The 20,190-nt window shown below is 35.2% G+C and overlaps 1 protein-coding gene across 1 annotated transcript; it reads right to left on the bottom strand.

Annotated features, from left to right (window-relative positions):
* Nucleotides 1-10,421: 10,421 nt before the first annotated feature.
* LOC138324505 (glutamate receptor ionotropic, kainate 2-like) lies at nucleotides 10,422-18,878 on the bottom strand. The gene is made up of 13 exons (XM_069269565.1): nucleotides 18,775-18,878; nucleotides 18,209-18,346; nucleotides 17,443-17,706; nucleotides 17,073-17,251; nucleotides 15,888-16,052; nucleotides 14,943-15,110; nucleotides 14,050-14,277; nucleotides 13,791-13,891; nucleotides 13,121-13,211; nucleotides 12,667-12,997; nucleotides 12,211-12,428; nucleotides 11,583-11,833; nucleotides 10,422-10,769 (listed from the first exon to the last, which is right to left on the bottom strand). The coding sequence occupies exons 1-13, from the start codon at nucleotides 18,857-18,859 to the stop codon at nucleotides 10,463-10,465; spliced, it is 2,526 nt and encodes an 841-aa protein (XP_069125666.1). The 5' UTR covers nucleotides 18,860-18,878; the 3' UTR covers nucleotides 10,422-10,462.
* Between the last annotated feature and the right edge of the window lie 1,312 nt (nucleotides 18,879-20,190).

The raw sequence follows: 20,190 nt of genomic DNA, 5'->3' as shown, positions 1-20,190 counted from the left end.
ATGACGTTAACTTCATAGTCAATCTTCTGACAACGCGATAACTGTTAATGTGCACATAACCCGTAACAAAATGAACTTTGTTTACTTATTTAACCCCCAAGTTCACAATAAAACTATCAAGACATATAATTAATCCAGAACTCATAGGAATTTAAGTTCTGTATCGATTACTTTATGAAGACATTTCCACGTCCTTTCGGAAACAGCTTCGGTAAAATAATACCGATAATTGATTATTTTTCCGCAAATTGTGACGTTATTTACCTTACTGATTCTTTATGTAATTTAACAAACAATAAACAATGAACACCATCCTTAGGACCACCTGTCAATACTGGATAATAAATCCATACGTCAGGGGACGTTCGCTTGTCCTGCTTTGTAAGTATCAAGTTTGTTTGTAAAAATTTCAGTTCATTGAGAAGGATTACAATAAAGACTCGACATTTAATATATTCTTAATGACCAATAGGTTAGTTAACAAGTCTGAACGTGTAGAATAAATGAAAAATGTTTAACTTGTATTCTATTTTAATGGAAATTAATGGGTTCATTAGGTAAAAATAATTTAACTTGGAGGGTTTGAAAATGTCACAATATCCAGATATTAAAAGATATAGATAAAACTTGAAATCTTACACAATTCAATGTTTACGTTTAAAAATCAATTAATTAGTAATAATTAATTGTAAGATATGTCACGTATATCTAAATATTGAACTTGTTTATTATATTACGCAACCGCTAATGCAATATTATATATCCAAGAGACTTAACTAGCAATGTTTTAGAAGCACGTGCTCAGTCACCTTTACAGCCTTATAACAATCAATAGTCGCGTGTTTTGTTTCTTTATTATGTTTACACTAATTATTATCTTAAGTAAAAATCACTAAATCATATTGAGTCAGGAAACAACAAATTAGTATTATTGGCGGCCATTATTCTTATCTAACGTCAGGTCACTGTGAACTTCTCCACTCAAGGCTGTTCAGTACAAATACGGACGGAATAGATGTTGGGTAAACAGAGTAAGGTGATTTCTTAATGGAATCAATTACAAACATGTCTCATACAATAAACCCTTCTCAATCGGCATTCCATTTCGTCAGTAAGACCATTTTCTATATTATGTTTTATAGATTCTTCTTAGAGTGGAATAATTTTTAACAAGTGACCACTTCATTACATATGTTACATTTAAGTTTTCAAACAATTAAATCTGAAATCAATTAAGCAAATGTTATGCATTAGCATCAGTGACATATACAAGGAAACTGGTGCCCAGTGACTCAGCAATTTACTGCTCTGCAACGTCCATCAGAATTTCTCCGAAATAGGTTCGGATTAATTGTTGAATAAATCAATAAATGTCTACTTTTAAGGAGAGAGTATATACAATTGTTAACGGTTGTTAACCATTTATGTTTGGATTTCCTTCGTTAATTCTATAAAAAGAAAAATAATAGATAATCGCTAAATGATCTTTTCAGATATTACTCCGGAAGGAGGAATCGATGAACAATGTCAATGACCAGAATATAGCTTTTAGGATTCTATTTCCCTGGAAATGTTTTGCTGTAACGTTTCCATGGACATGCACGTTTGTCAATGGTTACTAAGCCTTTAATGATGTTAGGTTTTTATTTCTTAGGTAGGCTTATTATTTGGTCAGTAAAACGAAGTTGTGGTTGTAATGGTCTGTGTTGATTTACTATTGGTGGTATTAGTGTGGTGTGCATTTGAGGGAAGAATAATTTTCAAGTAGGAGATGCATCGGATGTAATATGATTATGATCATAAATTGGTTGTAAACTAAATATTTAAATTTAAGAATCCTCATTTTTAAAGCCTTATGTTTAAGTTTAAGTGTCGCTAACCTACGGGAAAACGTTTGTCAAAATTTCAAAAGAACGGTTTTAGTAATTTAACACTTTAATTAAAAGATTCACACATAAAATTTGAATTATTTATTCATAGACGATAGTATTGATAATATTTATGGCCGAGAGTTTTAATCGTTTTACTACAGCACAGAAATTTTCTGTTTTCCTTGCTGATTTTATCATTGTTCAACACTATAGAAAACCATGGTATGCCATAGATGTCGGTGAAATTGGCCAAATCCAATGGTATTCTTTTTTACTAATATATTTCTTTGCTTCTGTGTTTTGGTAGGCTAATTTTGATGTAGCCTTAATAACTCTTAGGTTTAAGAATAAAAAAAACTGTCCAAAGTGAAGGAAATAGGCATTTTTAAATAATAAAACGGAAGCCTTGTTCAGGTATCGCATTGTTTTTTTTATTTTTTTTTTTTTTTTTTTTTTTTTTTTTTGCTATGATCGGTTATTCGAAGGCAAAACTTCAAATTTATGGAAGGAAGTTTAATCTGAACAGTTATTCTAAAAGCAAATCAGACACTGTTATTATACTTGAGATAAGTGTTAAATGGAAATGTATTTGGAGTATAAAAATCGCCATCGTAGCAATAAAAATGTGTTGCTATTCCTAAGGAAAACATTGTCATAAGTGGCGTTATAGGGAAATGTTCCCTACTTCAATAAACTTGCCAATATCTGAGCGCGCTTCATCATGAAGTGAAGCATTGACTTAACATTTAAATAGCTAAATATTACCAATACTGCCAAGTGTCACTATTTTGGTTCAACGTCATGGAACAGCTGATGCAAGAATATTCTAGCTGTTTTCAAATGATGTAGGACATGTTTAAAAAAGTGGTTTGATTTTAAAGACATTCATATAAAATCATAATATTTTTTCTGACTATGGATTAATGTTATAATTAACATTCAATAACTTATTTACCAGATCGATACATTCATTAATAAAAGTCAAAACATTCAACGATGGCGACAGGAGTCTATTGTCCTCTGGTAACTAATCAAGCACAGGTGTGAAGAGAAGGAGAATAATAACAGCACAGTGTCAAACGAGACAGGTGACATACCACACAAACATACCCACACGTGTTTATTGGTTTTCATTATTTTATTTAGAGGTAAGTCATTCCTAAATAAAGCCGATTAAAATAATGAATAAAATCATAAGATAAATATTCTTTACTCAATTTTTGTTAACTACTTGTGAAATATTGAGTTACGACTTAATGGAAAGTAACGCTGTTGTTTCCCACAGTAATGATTTAGGCCGTTCTATAAAAGAATGGACTATAAAAGGTATACATATTAACATGTGCTGTTTCTTTCCATGAATTACATATAACGTGACAATACAATTAGTTTAAATATGAAATTATATTATGACGTATCTTTTAACTTTAACCCACTTTATTTTTTCGTATACTTTATTTCATGTATTGTTTATCTACATTCACGAATTTCAATACCTACATTCGCGATAAAAAGATCCTACTGGCAATCATTAATTTACTAAGTTAATGATACAATTTGTTTAAATTGATTCGCATTATAACTGGATCGGTTGTAAAACTTAAACTAATAAAGAATCTGAATCTGGTTGGGAGGAATATTTAGACCATTGCATATGTACTGTCTGACCTCATGCAGCCTCTCTATCATGATGCAAATTACTAAAGAAATAAAATACCGATACGTTCCATTTTCAATTACGAAATTAAAGAAACATCAAATATCCATCGGATGTACATATCGTCTCTATGGTAACGGTGTTGTTTTATTGAAGAGTTAGGTATAGCCATTTCCGGTGTTGGAATTTCAATAATGACATTCTCCAATAATTATACCTTTTTACCCATTCATTGAACATCAATTATATGTATCGTCCCCTGAATAGCATGATAGCATCCTTGTTATATATGTGTTATCTGAAAGGAGAATGACAGTCTCTCGTGACCGGCTAGGGGCGTCTTTTCACGACACGATTTAATGCATTAAATGATTGTATCTCATTATGCTACAAATCGTTTCCAATTGAAAATACGTGTTTGTGATTTACCATAATGTCTCCTCTTTAATCTATCAGGTTATAAATACAAACCAAAAAGTGTTTTCTCTCTTTGTAAAAAAAAAGGTAATTTAGACATCAGCTTCCATGTCAACATGTTCAATTAGTCATCTTGCTAATTGCATAAAATATCGAACGTTTGTTTGCACCAATTTACTTATTGGTTGTCACAACCAAAGCTTCAGCCAGATTTTATTTACTATCATCTTTATGTAAATCGTGAAAGTATGGCAGACTACTAAATAATTTATGAATGTTGAAACCTATGTGAATGCATATTAGCGACCACGGAGACATCCTTACCCTTATGACTCGCACTTGCGGAATGTATGGATCTAGTGCCGGAATACTGTGTGCATGCGTTAAACGTCTTCGACAACATCGAACTAATACAAAATTTTTTATATCCTGTATCTGGTGTCTTGATACTGTATTCTTATACATCGGTATACGCTCGAAAGGTATGATATAATGTTGAAATATTAGATATACCATTAGAGCTTTTGCTGGTTAACATAGCATAATAGGCATGATAACTGATGGTATCAGATCCAAAGCATCGGGAAAGTGGTAAGTTGTCAAGTTACCATCATTGGTGGATACTGCATGGACTCAGTTTAATGACAACCACACTTCTACTTCTACTGGCATAACCTGTATACTAGTTACCTACTTCTACTGATCTAACCCGTACACTAGTTACCTACTTCTATTTCTACTGGTATAACCCGTACACTAGTAACCCACTTCTACTGGTATAACCCGTACACTAGTTACCCACTGGCACTGGTATAACCCGTACACTAGTTACCCGCTTCTATTTCTACTGGTATACACCGTACACTAGTTACCCACTTCTACTGGTATAACCCGCACACTAGCTTCTACTTTTACTGGTATAACGCGCACACTAGCTTCTACTTCTACTGGTATAACCCGTACACTAGTTACCTACTTCTACTTCTACTGGTATAACCCGTACACTAGTTACCCGCTTCTACTGGTATAACCCGTTCACTAGTTACCTACTTCTACTTCTACTGGTATAACCCGTACACTAGTTACCTACTTCTACCTCTACTGGTATAACCCGTACACTAGTTACTCGCTTCTAATAGTATAACCCGTACACAAGTTACCCACTTCTACTGGTATAACCCGTACACTAGTTACCCGCTTCTATTTCTACTGGTATAACCCGTACACTAGTTACCTACTTCTACTTCTACTGGTATAACCCGTACACTAGTTACCCGCTTCTATTTCTACTGGTATAAACCGTACACTATTTACCCACATCTACTGGGATACCCCGTACACTAGTTACCTACTTCTACTTCTACTGGTATAACCCGTACACTAGTTACCTACTTCTACTTCTACTGGTATAACCCGTACACTAGTTACCTACTTCTACTTCTACTGGTATAACCCGTACACTAGTTACCCACTTCTACTGGTATAACCCGTACACTAGTTACCTACTTCTACTTCTACTGGTATAACCCGTACACTAGTTACCCACTTCTACTGGTATAACCCGTACACTAGTTACCTACTTCTACTTCTACTGGTATAACCCGTACACTAGTTACCCGCTTCTATTTCTACTGGTATAACCCGTACACTAGTTACCCACTTCTACTGGTATAACCCGTACACTAGTTACCTACTTCTACTTCTACTGGTATAAACCGTACACTTGTTACCCACTTCCACTGGTATAACCCGTACACTAGTTACCTACTTCTACTTCTACTGGTATAACCCGTACACTAGTTACCTACTTCTACTTCTACTAGTATAACCCGTACACTAAATAACTACTGATACTGGTATAATCCGTACACTAGTTACCCGCTTCTACTTCTACTGGTATAAACCTTACACTTGTTACCCACTTCCACTGGTATAACCCGTACATTAGTTACCTACTTCTACTGGTATAATCCGTACACTAGTTACCCGCTTCTACTTCTACTGGTATAACCCGTACACTAGTTACCTTCTTCTACTTCTACTGGTATAACCCGTACACTAGTTACCTACTTCTACTTCTACTGGTATAACCCGTACACTAGTTACCTACTTCTACTTCTACTGGTATAACCCGTACACTAGTTACCTACTTCTACTTCTACTGGTATAAACCGTACACTTGTTACCCACTTCCACTGGTATAACCCGTACACTAGTTACCTACTTCTACTTCTACTGGTATAACCCGTACACTAGTTACCTACTTCTACTTCTACTGGTATAACCCGTACACTAGTTACCTACTTCTACTTCTACTGGTATAACCCGTACACTAGTTACCTATTTCTACTTCTACTGGTATAAACCGTACACTAGTTACCCGCTTTTACTGGTATAACCCGTACACTAGTTACCTACTTCTACTGGTATAACCCGTACACTAGTTACCTACTTCTACTGGTATAACCCGTACACTAGTTACCTACTTCTACTTCTACTGGTATAATCCGTACACTAGTTACCTACTTCTACTTCTACTGGTATAAACCGTACACTTGTTACCCACTTCCACTGGTATAACCCGTACACTAGTTACCTTCTTCTACTTCTACTGGTATAACCCGTACACTAGTTACCTATTTCTACTTCTACTGGTATAAACCGTACACTTGTTACCCACTTCCACTGGTATAACCCGTACACTAGTTACCTACTTCTACTTCTACTGGTATAACCCGTACACTAGTTACCTACTTCTACTTCTACTAGTATAACCCGTACACTAGTTACCTACTTCTACTGGTATAATCCGTACACTAGTTACCTTCTTCTACTTCTACTGGTATAACCCGTACACTAGTTACCCACCTCCACTAGAATACCCCGTACATAAGTTACCTACTTCTACTTCTACTGGTATAACCCGTACACTAGCTACCTACTTCTACTGGTATAATCCGTACACTAGTTACCCGCTTCTACTTCTACTGGTATAACCCGTACACTAGTTACCTTCTTCTACTTCTACTGGTATAAACCGTACACTAGTTACCCACCTCCACTGGAATACCCCGTACATAAGTTACCTACTTCTACTTCCACTGGTATAACCCGTACACTAGTTACCTACTTCTACTTCTACTGGTATAACCCGTACACTAGTTACCTACTTCTACTTCTACTGGTATAACCCGTACACTAGTTACCTTCTTCTACTTCTACTGGTATAACCCGTACACTAGTTACCTACTTCTACTTCTACTGGTATAACCCGTACACTAGTTACCTACTTCTACTTCTACTGGTATAACCCGTACATTAGTTACCCACTTCTACTGGTATAACCCGTACACTAGTTACCCGCTTCTATTTCTACTGGTATACCCCGTACACTAGTTACCCACTTTCACTGAAATAACCCGTACATAAGTTATCTATTTCTTCTTCTCCTGGTATAAACCGTACACTAGATACCCACTTCCACTGATATAACCCGTACACTAGTTACCTACTTCTACTTCTACTGGTATAACCCGTACACTAGTTACCTACTTCTACTTCTACTGGTATAACCCGTACACTAGTTACCTACTTCTACTTCTACTGGTATAACCCGTACACTAGTTACCTACTTCTACTTCTACTGGTATAACCCGTAGAGTAGTTACCTCTTTCTACTTCTACTGGTATAACCCGTACATTAGTTACCCACTTCTACTGGTATAACCCGTACACTAGTTACCCGCTTCTATTTCTACTGGTATACCCCGTACACTAGTTACCCACTTTCACTGAAATAACCCGTACATAAGTTACCTATTTCTTCTTCTCCTGGTATAAACCGTACACTAGATACCCACTTCCACTGATATAACCCGTACACTAGTTACCTTCTTCTACTTCTACGGTATAACCCGTACACTAGTTACCTATTTCTACTTCTACTGGTATAAACCGTACACTTGTTACCCACTTCCATTGGTATAACCCGTACACTAGTTACCTACTTCTACTTCTACTGGTATAACCCGTACACTAGCTACCTACTTCTACTTCTACTAGTATAACCCGTACACTAGTTACCTACTTCTACTGGTATAATCCGTACACTAGTTACCTTCTTCTACTTCTACTGGTATAACCCGTACACTAGTTACCCACCTCCACTAGAATACCCCGTACATAAGTTACCTACTTCTACTTCTACTGGTATAACCCGTACACTAGCTACCTACTTCTACTGGTATAATCCGTACACTAGTTACCCGCTTCTACTTCTACTGGTATAACCCGTACACTAGTTACCTACTTCTACTTCTACTGGTATAAACCGTACACTAGTTACCCACTTCCACTGGAATAACCCGTACACTAGTTACCTACTTCTACTTCTACTGGTATAACCCGTACACTAGTTACCTACTTCTACTTCTACTGGTATAACCCGTACACTAGTTACCTACTTCTACTTCTACTGGTATAACCCGTACACTAGTTACCTACTTCTACTTCTACTGGTATAACCCGTACACTAGTTACCTACTTCTACTTCTACTGGTATAACCCGTACACTAGTTACCTACTTCTACTGGTATAACCCGTACACTAGTTACCCACTTCTACTGGTATAACCCGTACACTAGTTACCCACTTCTACTTCTATAACCCATACATAAGTTACCCGCTTCGTCATCTCTGTTTGACATAAAATAACCTATTTTAACTTCAAAGTTCAATTTCATACTCAAAAAAGATATTTTCATAGACGTATAACCTATAGAAGAGTGATTAAGGCTAATGAACTTCCACGCGAATGACTTTTTCCCGGATAATCAAGCTTTATGAACGTAAGGTGATACACAAGTCATCAATGTTTTGAGTAAAAATGTTAATCATCATATTCTTTAAACTTTGATCAACATAAAATATTTTCTTTGATTTCCTTTGAGATAAATAACCAAAGTTTTGATGTTGTAATTACACGTTTCTCTTACTAAAGACAATTTTGGATCAAGTAATGAGTGTGCGTAAAACGTTGATGCCCAACACCTTAACACCCTCTAGTGAATTTGACATCTTTACAACGTCATCAAAACTTAATATTGACTTCATGACATAGGTTATTACATGTTAATCATCTTATCACATGCTAAGTCAATTCCACTAACAGAGTCAGAAGACCCACACTTAACAAAAGATAAGATAAAAGGTTGTACTAAAAGGATAGTTTACAACTTATTGTACCAGGATCCCATCCCGCTTTGACCCACAAAGAAACATCTTCAAAAGATACAATTAGGCTATTAATTTTTCCAAAGACCGGTCCACTAATTACACATCGCATAAAACACTGTTTTGTTAAAATTACATTGTTTGTCAACCAGAAAATCCACTAGACATGATAACACTATAATAATAAGATCAATAAAAACAAAGAAGAACAAAGACAAAGATCAAATGTGTACGCGTCGGGTGAAGCTTAATTTTAAGATGTTGCTTAATCCGCTGGCCAACACAATTTCATAAAATAAAGTTCTCCCAAGCGTAGATGTTTTAAATGTCAGGATGAAAAACACCTAAGTTCATTATATTACTATCATTTTGCTACATCATGATGGCATCCATTTTCCTAGCCACGGATTATTTTAGTGCGTTACACTATGAACAATGCATATATATGCACTGTCTGAATATCGTTCACAGTAAAGATTATTAAAGTCAATATATACTTAACTAACTGCAAAAAGTAAAGTTAGATTCAGACCCCGATATTTTTACCCTTTAGTTAAAATTAAGATATATAATAAGAATAAGAAAAAAAAATATTTATAATTATTTCTTAGTAACTTTGGCACAGCAGTTGTTCAAAGTCGCCATAGAAATTACGATCGTTGCCGAACGGAAGTCGGGAAGTTCACGACCCGTTCTGAAAGACGTCACGTAGTTACGGTAGTCACATGGCGTTGTAGACAACGACGTTACAATGTCGACTAACTTCAGCTTGTTTGACAAGTGGGACCTTCTTAGCAATGTTCAAAATTGATTTTAATTTTATCACAATTTTCTGAATCATTTCCGCCCATCTTGACTTTGATTAGTCCTATGTCTGCATGATTTATAAGAGGAACTGTTTTCAAAATTCTTGTAATTCACGAAAAAAATCAGACAGATAAGGATATTGGGATTTTACACATCGTGCTAGAACGGAAGCTAACTGGAATTACTTCTCAAAGATGATGATAAAATGCAAATATTGACACAAGAGAAGTTTCATAAAAAAATTGATATCTTGTATAACTGGGTGACAACGCTGGATATCACAAACATCTTTTGAGGTGTAAGTTCGTTGCGTCAAGAGCAAACATATCTTACCATACTATCATGACCGACGATTTTCGCGGCAATGAAAGACAAATAAGAAGGAAAACAAATTTGTATTTTTATTATTATTTATTAGATACAAAAAAGTCATAGGATGTGCCACGAATAGTCGAGGCTATTGGCCAGAGTAACGAATTCAATCGAATTCAAACCCATTATTGACCGCACCATTTCCAACACCATTGGTCATACAAGTATTATTGGGAAGTTGGGTCAGTTTCTTCTGTTTTACGTAAGCTCGCCGCTTCAGGCATATCTCAATCAGAAGGCAAACAAACGACAAGGCTGCAATACAAACATACACGAGGAAGGGTCCGGCCAAACTGTCGATACCCAGGGCTGTGGCTGAACTGGTCCGGTCCGACACAGAACATTGGTCAGAACGTGGCCACCATTTCTGACGCCATTTCTCGATAAGTCCTGCTTCTTGCATTCTCATGATACTGAAAAACATAATTTGAAATAAAGTCATTTAGAGTTTGGACAGTGTTAAATGATTGTCTGTATAGATATCCTGAATCCATATTTTATTTTCTTTAAAATGATTATTAGCATATGCTAACATTAATTCGAAACACGATTACTGGTTCATTTTTTAGAAAAATGTGACCGACTCTGTTGTGTTGCTTTAGGGCATAAGCAATAGGTTTCAGTATTATAACACTATAAAATACAATCACCCCGATAACACCGAATTCTCTCAAATGCGCGTCACACACATGCATAATGCATGTGCGGTTTTTAAATCATTTAATTAAATTAGCTGTTGATGGGCTTTAAATCAGAATGAAACAACAGACGTTTATTTCGATTCGGCGCAAAAATGACACGAACATATATCTATTTACCACTGTAGAAGGTGCATGACGAACACTTGATTATGTTGATGATTACTTGTATGTGGAAATCCAATAGTGGCATTGCTGCCATGTATGACGATTTTAATGCAGATTATACAATTTCGGAAATGAATCGGTAATTGTACGATATTCATCAAAGGCACAAGGTTAGAAATCTATCCTGTTAGCGTCCCAAGTCGATTAATTCTTTTAGCCATTTAGACGTGGAATCTCTGTTATCAAGGTATATATGATTGATCCGAGTTACTGAACTATAGCTACGTCCGTGTTGCCCCAATCCATCTAAAGAACGCTGTCACACAATCTATCCGTTTACAGACTCAGTGTATTGGAAAAAGTTTGCCCTAACCTGCCAAACATGTACAGCTAAAGTATGTCATTATAAAAACTAATTACTTGTAATTGAAGCTATCCAGGTAAGGTGCATGTTCCGGTACCACAAAGCCATAACCAGCTGTGTTGAATATTTCGTCCGCTAACGCATATGTTTTGCAATCACTCAGGACGTGATACTCCAGTTGCGATCGGTCGGTCATATAGGCTGTGTTGGAAGTCCGGACAATGTCTAGTGCTTCGTTTGTACTCTTGACGACTGGCATATCGTTCATCCTGCTCCATATCGTCTTGTAAATACCAGAATCTGCTGTCTGTTGAAGATAACAAATTTGGTATTGGATATCAATTAAAAATTAAAACTTTATGACATGATTGCTCTTTCATCATCATCATCATTTTAAACCCTTATCGTGTAATTAAACAATGAAAATATACCAAATAAACAGTAATGCCTATTGCTTTTGACCAAACCATTAGATTATAACCTTTTTGAGATATATTTAGGTGTAAATGTATTCAAATAAAACTATATACACAAATTATAGACCAAATCACAAATCTATTTTCCTTATTCCGCTGATAATGTATTTGAACGAATCCGTTGTATACTCCATTGCATAATTTTGATCCTATTTAACAGCATCTTTCTGATATTGTACCGATTTCATATAGCGAATCTGAACTTTACCTGGAAGAGTGAGTAGAGGTTGGTTCCTGCCTTCACCAGAGGTTTGATTTGCTCGTGAGCTGCCAATTCGTTTAGACTGTTGATGGGTTTTACTGCGATGGTGACGGTAAGAAAGGCAGCAAGGTTGGCAGTATATGTTGAGGTGATGAGAATGGTAAACACCCACCAAAACCCGACAATACACCGGCCGGAAATGGCCGTAGGGTAGGTCACTCCACCTGGTAACAATGATTACATTAGTTTTTACCAATTGTCATTTTACATTAAAATTTTACAGCGCGATTATTATCAATTAATCTATAAAAAGTAATGGTTTATTGACATTTAGCTCCGCACGACTTACTTGTACATTCCTCAAACAATACTGAAATTCTAATCATGTCAAAAAGGAAATTTGTTTCTTGAAATAATATTGAAATAAAATGACAGATTATGTATGTTGAGTTAATACCTCACCTTGGTTGACGAATGTACCAAACACAAGCCACATATTGCTGGTGAGGCTGACCTCTTCTGGTGACGAGTCCTTGTGTCGTCGGTTGTAGGCCGTATATGGACTGAGTCTGTTCACAATAAACAACAATAGACCAACACAGACGATGGCGATGGCGATACAGCCCCATACTGGCAGAGCGAATGGCCGGATTATCCTGAAAAACTTATCGGAGTCCGCATCGGGACGTGTAGTCAGAATACCCGCCCCGTCTTCCATGAAAGGTTTGGTGAAATCAATGACTTGCTCCCGGAGGGATGTGATGGTGAATGGTCCTATAGCAAATGCTATTTCCTGTAAGCATTATATAGAATGAATACCCAACCCAATTTCTTGGGAACATTATGACATGCTAAATGCTAAGTGTTGACGATTTTGCAAGGACCAAAATGTAGCAAAATAGGTTTGTATACCTACCCCTCTCTTCACCATGCCAACCATGCCATTCCAAGAGCCGTCCGGATTAGGTCCCCCCCACAGACCGTCGGGAGGTTCTATTAGAGTATACCTGAAGTAGGACAAAAAGCGTTACGGAATGGTCTGTTAGCGACAGAAAGATCATAGTCCACCTGTCTTAGAAAATAAACACTTCAAGACATCATGAATGTCCTGTGTATTTTTAAGGTAATTAATACGAATTGAAATGTAATGGTTGATTTTTTTGATTTTTTTATGTTTCAAGTAAAATCCTATAGCTACTACCAGAGATTAAGGCAAAAAATATGTCTGTTTAGGGTTTCTTTGGCAAAAAAATAGGGTCGGTTGTTTCGGGAGGACTTTTTTTCTTTTTTTTTTAGTGTCTTTCACTCTAAAATAAAGGCCGGAACCGGAGTCTGAGATAAAAATCTGACCTTTTATATTTTTTTCGTTGAAAAGTGAGGGGAAAAAAATAGGGTCGGTCGAGTAACCCTGAACAGACATATTATTTTTGGGCCTAATAACGAGGCGTGATACTGTTACTGATTTTAAGCTGTAAGTAATTTTGTATCCGAAAAAAAATATGGTAAGCCATTACGTTGAGTTAACGACAATAGCATGTAAAACATCAATGCAAACGTTAGAATCATAGAAATGATAAATTCATTACCTGAAGTTAAACCTCATCGCAAGTTCGTCTAATATGTCCAAACAAAACCCGGTGAATGTAACAGTGCCGTTGACCTCAGATCGGATTGTAAAGGGTTTAGCCTACAACAGAAATAATACTGCGAGATATGAGAATACAAAAGAATTTTGACAAAAGATAATCGTAAATATTTTTTGAAATCATAAAATAAGTAATCTACCATTTTTTTCAATTTCAATAAAAGTGGTAAGACTTATTCATAGACAATAAGCCTACTTACCTCTTGCGTTGCGATGAGGAGTGTACGGTTTCCGAAGTCCATAAACGTATTCAAATACAGCAGCGAGTCTTTAAGTTTGAATCCGTTTTCATTATCCCAGCCTGCTACAATATTCAAGAAATTGTTTCCTCTATCAGAAGTGCTTAGAATGTCGTACTTTACCACGTCTGGGTAACCATTAGTATCGAAACTCAGGTCAGCATCCGTAGTTATCTGTGATCCGTTTACCTGCATAAGAAATAACGCGTGGTTATGTTATTTTTAAATTGGAAAGTGATAGTAAACAATCAAGTTGATGAAGGAAACACTTAAATTAATTAATGTTTTAAAATGTAGCTTTCAAAATTAACTTCTATATAATTGATAAATACAATAAGACTTAACTTGAAGATAGCTAAATCTGAAATCTGAAACGTACACGACATGAAAATATTCGACTTGAATTAATATGTGAGTATTTGAGAAGAATTTCCCTGATGTTTAATATACTATTGATATTTTAATATTTCTGTATATTGATGTACGACATATTTCAATATTAATGTGTATCCGTGATTTTTGTTGGTTTTAAACTAAAGACCGAGAAGTAGTGAAAACACATTTGCCATCAACCAAGGTGTATCCCACAATTTTCGCTGTTACCATGGTAACCACTCCCGATGTATGAAGAATGAACCCAAACAATGCTTCAATAACCGAATCAACTGTAATATGCTATTAGATTCTTATTAGCTCAGCACAAAATTAAACTCATTTTACCTCAGATGGTTTTATAACATTGGCGTTTTACACTACTAGTGATATTTGCGACAACAATGACGAATGTTCAATATCTAATTCTAGTCAATTACGGCATGATAAAAGTGCTAAGATTAATATTTTTATTTACGTACTGCATACAAGTTGGAGCGCACTGTCTGCATCCATGGAGATTGAGACATCTTTAACTCGCTACAAGTTGTTGATTGATTCCCAGAGTATCTTTCCCAACCATTGACGTAACTTCTGGTGATGGCATCATACAAAATGTCTCTTCCCTCTTCAATTAGTACAGTGTTGATCTATGGACAAAGGAATTTAGTAAAAGGAAATAATTGTGATATTTTTTTTTTATATAATCGCTTGAAACCGATTTTTTAATTGTTGCATAATTCCATTACACGTTAAACATGCAACCAGCTGAAGCGTCACATTTCATGTGTTTGTGATAAACTTCATACTGGTGAACACTTATGTATCGTGCTACTGATATGCCCTTTGACAAAAAATCCAAGTTTTCTTTGCATCACGAACATCCCTTAATGAGGCTGATAACTTGACATTGCATGTTATTTCACTATAAGTCAGGTGAATAGTTAAGATAAATAATTAACTGCTACTGAGTAATAAAAACTGACGTAACAGATGGGATAACAAATGAACTTAGGCTTTTTATGTACAGTTGAATATCATTATACTTTAATCGTATAACTCAACGAAGATATGTAATTTGTTGACATCAACTAAATTACATACCATATTTATTAAACTCGCATTTTAAGATAATATGAATGTAAATGTTGTCCAGACGATGTCGAAGAAACGGACCTTTATTTTGTGGAGTTAGAAATATCAGTGTTCAAGAAATTGTGACTACTGCACATGTTTCCTTTAATCCCTCTAACACGTATCGGATATAATGCCTATCATTTTCTGCTAACTTCAAGACAAGCACGTTTCTCTATTTTACTTCTCTTGTGCGGCATAGTTCAGTAGCCTGTATCAGGCTTTAAAATGTATCGGATATATTGCCTATCAATTTCTGCTTACTTCTGAACGAGCACGTTTCTTTATTTTACCTTTCCTGTGCGGCATAGTTCATTAGTTTGTGTCAGACTCTGCCTTCTCTGAAGCACTAAGAGATGACTTTGTGACAGATTTGCGGGAGGTGTCCAGCAGAGGTTAGGGCTACTCTCCACTATCAGCCAGAAAAAGTTCGAACCCAACATCCCATTGTCGTACGCCTGGTTACACAAAAGGTTTTTTTTAGAATAAACGTCCTTATAAAGTCAAATAATGATATATGTCAATAGCTAAATGAAAGATGAATACGTAGATACGGCAAAAATTATGGAATGAACTTTGTCCAAGTTGTGATTGGACGATGATAATTTTAAAGATGCCGACAGTCCATGAACGACTCTCATCATTTGAACAAAAATTGGTCTTTACTCATGTAAATGTGTGTCTAATTAACACAAAAATAATATAAAGTACTAAACTTTGCTTTTGGTGAATGTACAATCTGTTCTTTATTTTTCATAGACATAGCGACATTGGCTCTTTCGGGTCGCAATTAATTATTTGCAGTATTTTTATCTTGAACCAAAACAAGTACTTTTAAATGTTGGTAAAAAAAAAGAAATTAACTTTTGTAACTGAAGAAAAATATGTAGTCGTCTGCTCATGTTTTTGAGAGAGAAAACATACCATTCGTTAGCAGTGCAGATCTCGAAGAAATGTAGTAAGAAAGATAAATTTCTTTTATAGGCATACCATCTATGATAATTGGCATGCAAGGACTGTTTCTACTGTAAGAAATATGCCATGTTGTCAAGCGTAATTGTCAACCAGCGTGGGATCTGACGTCATCAACGTAGACAAAATAGACAAACTATTTATCTCATCCATTAACATTGTTCTAACAACGAGAGGGTCTTACGTACTTCGTTGCTGAGCACTAGACATGAATAATCAATGTATTTTTTGTTTTTTCTAAAATATGGTAAAACGAGTCGAATGCTGTAATATGGAAAAGAAAACTTTAAAATGTAGATGAAACAGAAAACAAATTATCGTGATCTGGGGGCCTGGGGTTATCTCAATATCTCAATAACTCAGCAAATGTTTTAATAGAATTTATAATTCAAATTCAGCAAAGCCTACCAACAACTACCTAGCAAGTCAATACGCCATGTTGTTGTCATTTTGGTCATTTGATTAAACAAAGTTGTAAGTACGACAATGATATAAACAAGTATTACCTGCTGTAAAAGCCCATCGAGTCTGTCCTCAGACACGATAACGACCATATTCAGACCTCCCGGACCTTCTGTGGTAGGCATCACGTATTTGATGTCGGTAGTATTTGTAACTCTGATGAGGCGTGAGTGTGTCAAAAGCTTGGAGATTTTCATCAATAAATCTTGCATACATCGGGAATCTGGTTCGTGATAAAGACGTATACTATCAAAAATATAGCATTAAATTAATATTGGTAACAAACCGCAAACTGTTTTTCTCTCTTTTGAAAAATGAATTTCCATACTGACAAAAGCAAAAAAAAATTGCTTAAAGACAAAATACGATTATTATAATTTTGTTCATCCTGATAAAGGGAAAATTAAAACTTACTATAAATGGAATCATACAGAATGGTGACTTCCGGCCAGGCCTGCGCCTTGACAATACTCGTCACAGCTTTGTTGAGCATGTAACAGTCAGGCACCATTTTGATGGTGGGATATGTCGATTGGTGTACCTCACGATCACAAGGTTCCGTTGAGTATAACACGCCTGGGATTCCAAGCCGTGATGTATAATAATCCATATATTGAGTTGAAGAACAATCAAGATAACTCACGAATCCAGCTCCTCCTTCCTCTAGATGTTTACAAACTGAAACATGAAATGAAAATTCAACGTTGAAACACATCAAGAAGAAAATAGTTTTTATTGGCATAAATCGCAGTTCTAGCTCGCAAAGTTACAATTGATAAAGAATTTTTTTTTAAATGTAATAAAACACTTTTAGTGACCAAGCAAATTTCTAAAGCAATATCAGTTTATTTTGAAAATTATCTGGACTTTTTATAACAGTGCAAGTGAGTGAAACTAAAAAGAAAATATTTCGAAAACAGTGGTACAACACAATTTTTATTAGATCATGATCATAGTATTTCGTTGGTAGAACATACAGTCATATTAGTAAAAAAATAAGTCTAACATTTGCATGTGCTTTTTGCTCAATACATTCCGAATGTTTTGTTGCGATTGTCTTGAGGGGTTAATTGGTTAAATAGACAAGTCCTCCGCTGATATGTTTCAACAAGTTCTATTTTAACCATTTAGGCCCACTGTCTATATGCCTTGGTACGGGCATGTTATACTAAAACCTTACCTATCCTAGAGAGTTCCAGTATGTTCTGCTGAGGAACCTCGTAATAAACTAGTGACATGTTGACGGATGTACTATCCTCCCTTACAACTGTCATATTTGTTGTGGACAATGGAGCTTTGTCTTTATGATATAACACGGCTGAAAATCAATGTTAGTTCAATTAATATATACATCACAAAGCACAAAATATAATATCTGTTATTGTTTAAACAATTGATTTTATAGCGAAATTGGAAAAAAAATGTTCACCATGAAATAAATTAATTGGTAGACCGTACATGCACATATATATTTTTTCTACTCTTATTGCGAGATCGAGAAATAATTCGTTCAATTCCAATTCAATTTCAATAAAGATCGATTTTTACCAGCAAATATAAGCGACTGTATTTTTAGAGACTAGACGTACATTTGAATTATGAATATTTCTCAAAATAACCAGTATAACATTTAAGTATAAAATAGAAAGTTAAATATTTTATTATTTTTGAACATATTAGATATCATCGTATGGCAAAAATCTCAACAAAGGAGCAGTATAAGTGAATTACTATTCAGATACTCACCGATATGATGTGTATACGAATTAGTCCCTTTCACTTCCGGAAGTATCATCGCCATTGTTAAAATGAATTTCGCAGGTAGACTCATTTCCCCAACAAGGTGCCGATATTTTCTGCAAAACAACCGATCTTCTTAGAAATACAAATCGATAAATGAGTAAAGCCGAGTCCGCATGTATTACACCTTGAGCAGCGATAACCGGGGGATATTCATTCGGACTAACATGTCCAATATCAATTGTCTCGTTAGGTACACAATATCGACACGGTATGGAAGAATCACAAACATTCTCTATAACCAATCAATAGGTAATCAATTATGTAGGATATTAATCCATCGACTGATGATCCCACACAATTAATTCAATTTAACTTCAGGTATATTCAGATGAAAATCAGAACTTTACGTATGTAATTAATTATTAATGTTCGAAACAGTTTTTAACGGGATCTGTCAAGCGTAAGTCCCAGGGATGTTATGCTATGAGATTGTAACACCTGTCACACTGTTATAATTTCACTATTCCAATATTAACTGAATGTGTTTTTTTGTGTCGGAAGGGGTGTGCTGCTCAGTGTCTTTAGTGACCTGCTTTATTGTTAGAGCACTACAAATAGAGGAAGAGTTCCACTATTACCATGTGATACAACACGAATACATGCACACCACAAGCAACACATTGTATGCGGGGAAGTTTGTCTTTAAAAGGTCTTCTCTGTTAATATGACGTTCTGTCTAACCAAGCAGTTTACTAATCTGCTCTGTGCTTTACAAAATCTACAACTAAACTTGATAAAGATGTTATCACATTATCGGCATGCTACTATTCATAATTGTCATATTAATATTTCTACCTAAATCACTAATGTAATATAATCTGGGGTGATTGTCTTTCTGCAGCACAATTTTACCCTTAGTAACAGTTTATCGTAGTTTGAAAGGCTGGGGTCACAATTTATGATCATCTTATACAAATCACATCAACACCTTTTCCGATGTTATTTTTTTACTTTATTTTTCTTATTATTGTTTTTATTTGTTTTATTTATTATTGTTTGTGTGTGTGTGTCTTTTCAATGTTCCTTCTTCTTTAGGAGATGAACCATTGTTTATATCTACATATATTTTGGGGCTGAAAATAATAATTATCAGTACATAATGAAAATATCGGTCTAAACAATTTATGGATAGATTTTTATCACTTTAACTATTAGTTGTCCGTGGAAAAAATATGCATTACCATCAGAATCAAAATTATTTTCTTATTTTTTTTTCATACCCTTTTCGATATGGTATTAAACAAAAGTGAATGAAGACGAAAACAGTTAACTATATTAGCATGTACACTTTGCAATATATTATTTATCAATCAATATTAGGTCTAAGTCCTTTGCATACAAACACAATTACCATATAAG

This window comes from Argopecten irradians, chromosome 5 (genome assembly GCF_041381155.1).
Source record: "Argopecten irradians isolate NY chromosome 5, Ai_NY, whole genome shotgun sequence".
Taxonomy (NCBI): Eukaryota; Metazoa; Mollusca; class Bivalvia; order Pectinida; family Pectinidae; genus Argopecten; species Argopecten irradians.
This window is presented reverse-complemented; position numbering and strand designations above follow the sequence as displayed.

Bases quoted from the DNA above. Each gene is read 5' to 3' on its own strand.
- LOC138324505 (XM_069269565.1), bottom strand. From the start codon at position 18,859: ATGAGTCTACCTGCGAAATTCATTTTAACAATGGCGATGATACTTCCG. The intron at 12,998-13,120 runs GTAGGTATACAA...TAATGCTTACAG, and splicing joins TTGGCATGGTGAAGAGAGGG to GAAATAGCATTTGCTATAGG. The intron at 10,770-11,582 runs GTAATTAGTTTT...TATGTTTTTCAG, and splicing joins CTGGATAGCTTCAATTACAA to TATCATGAGAATGCAAGAAG.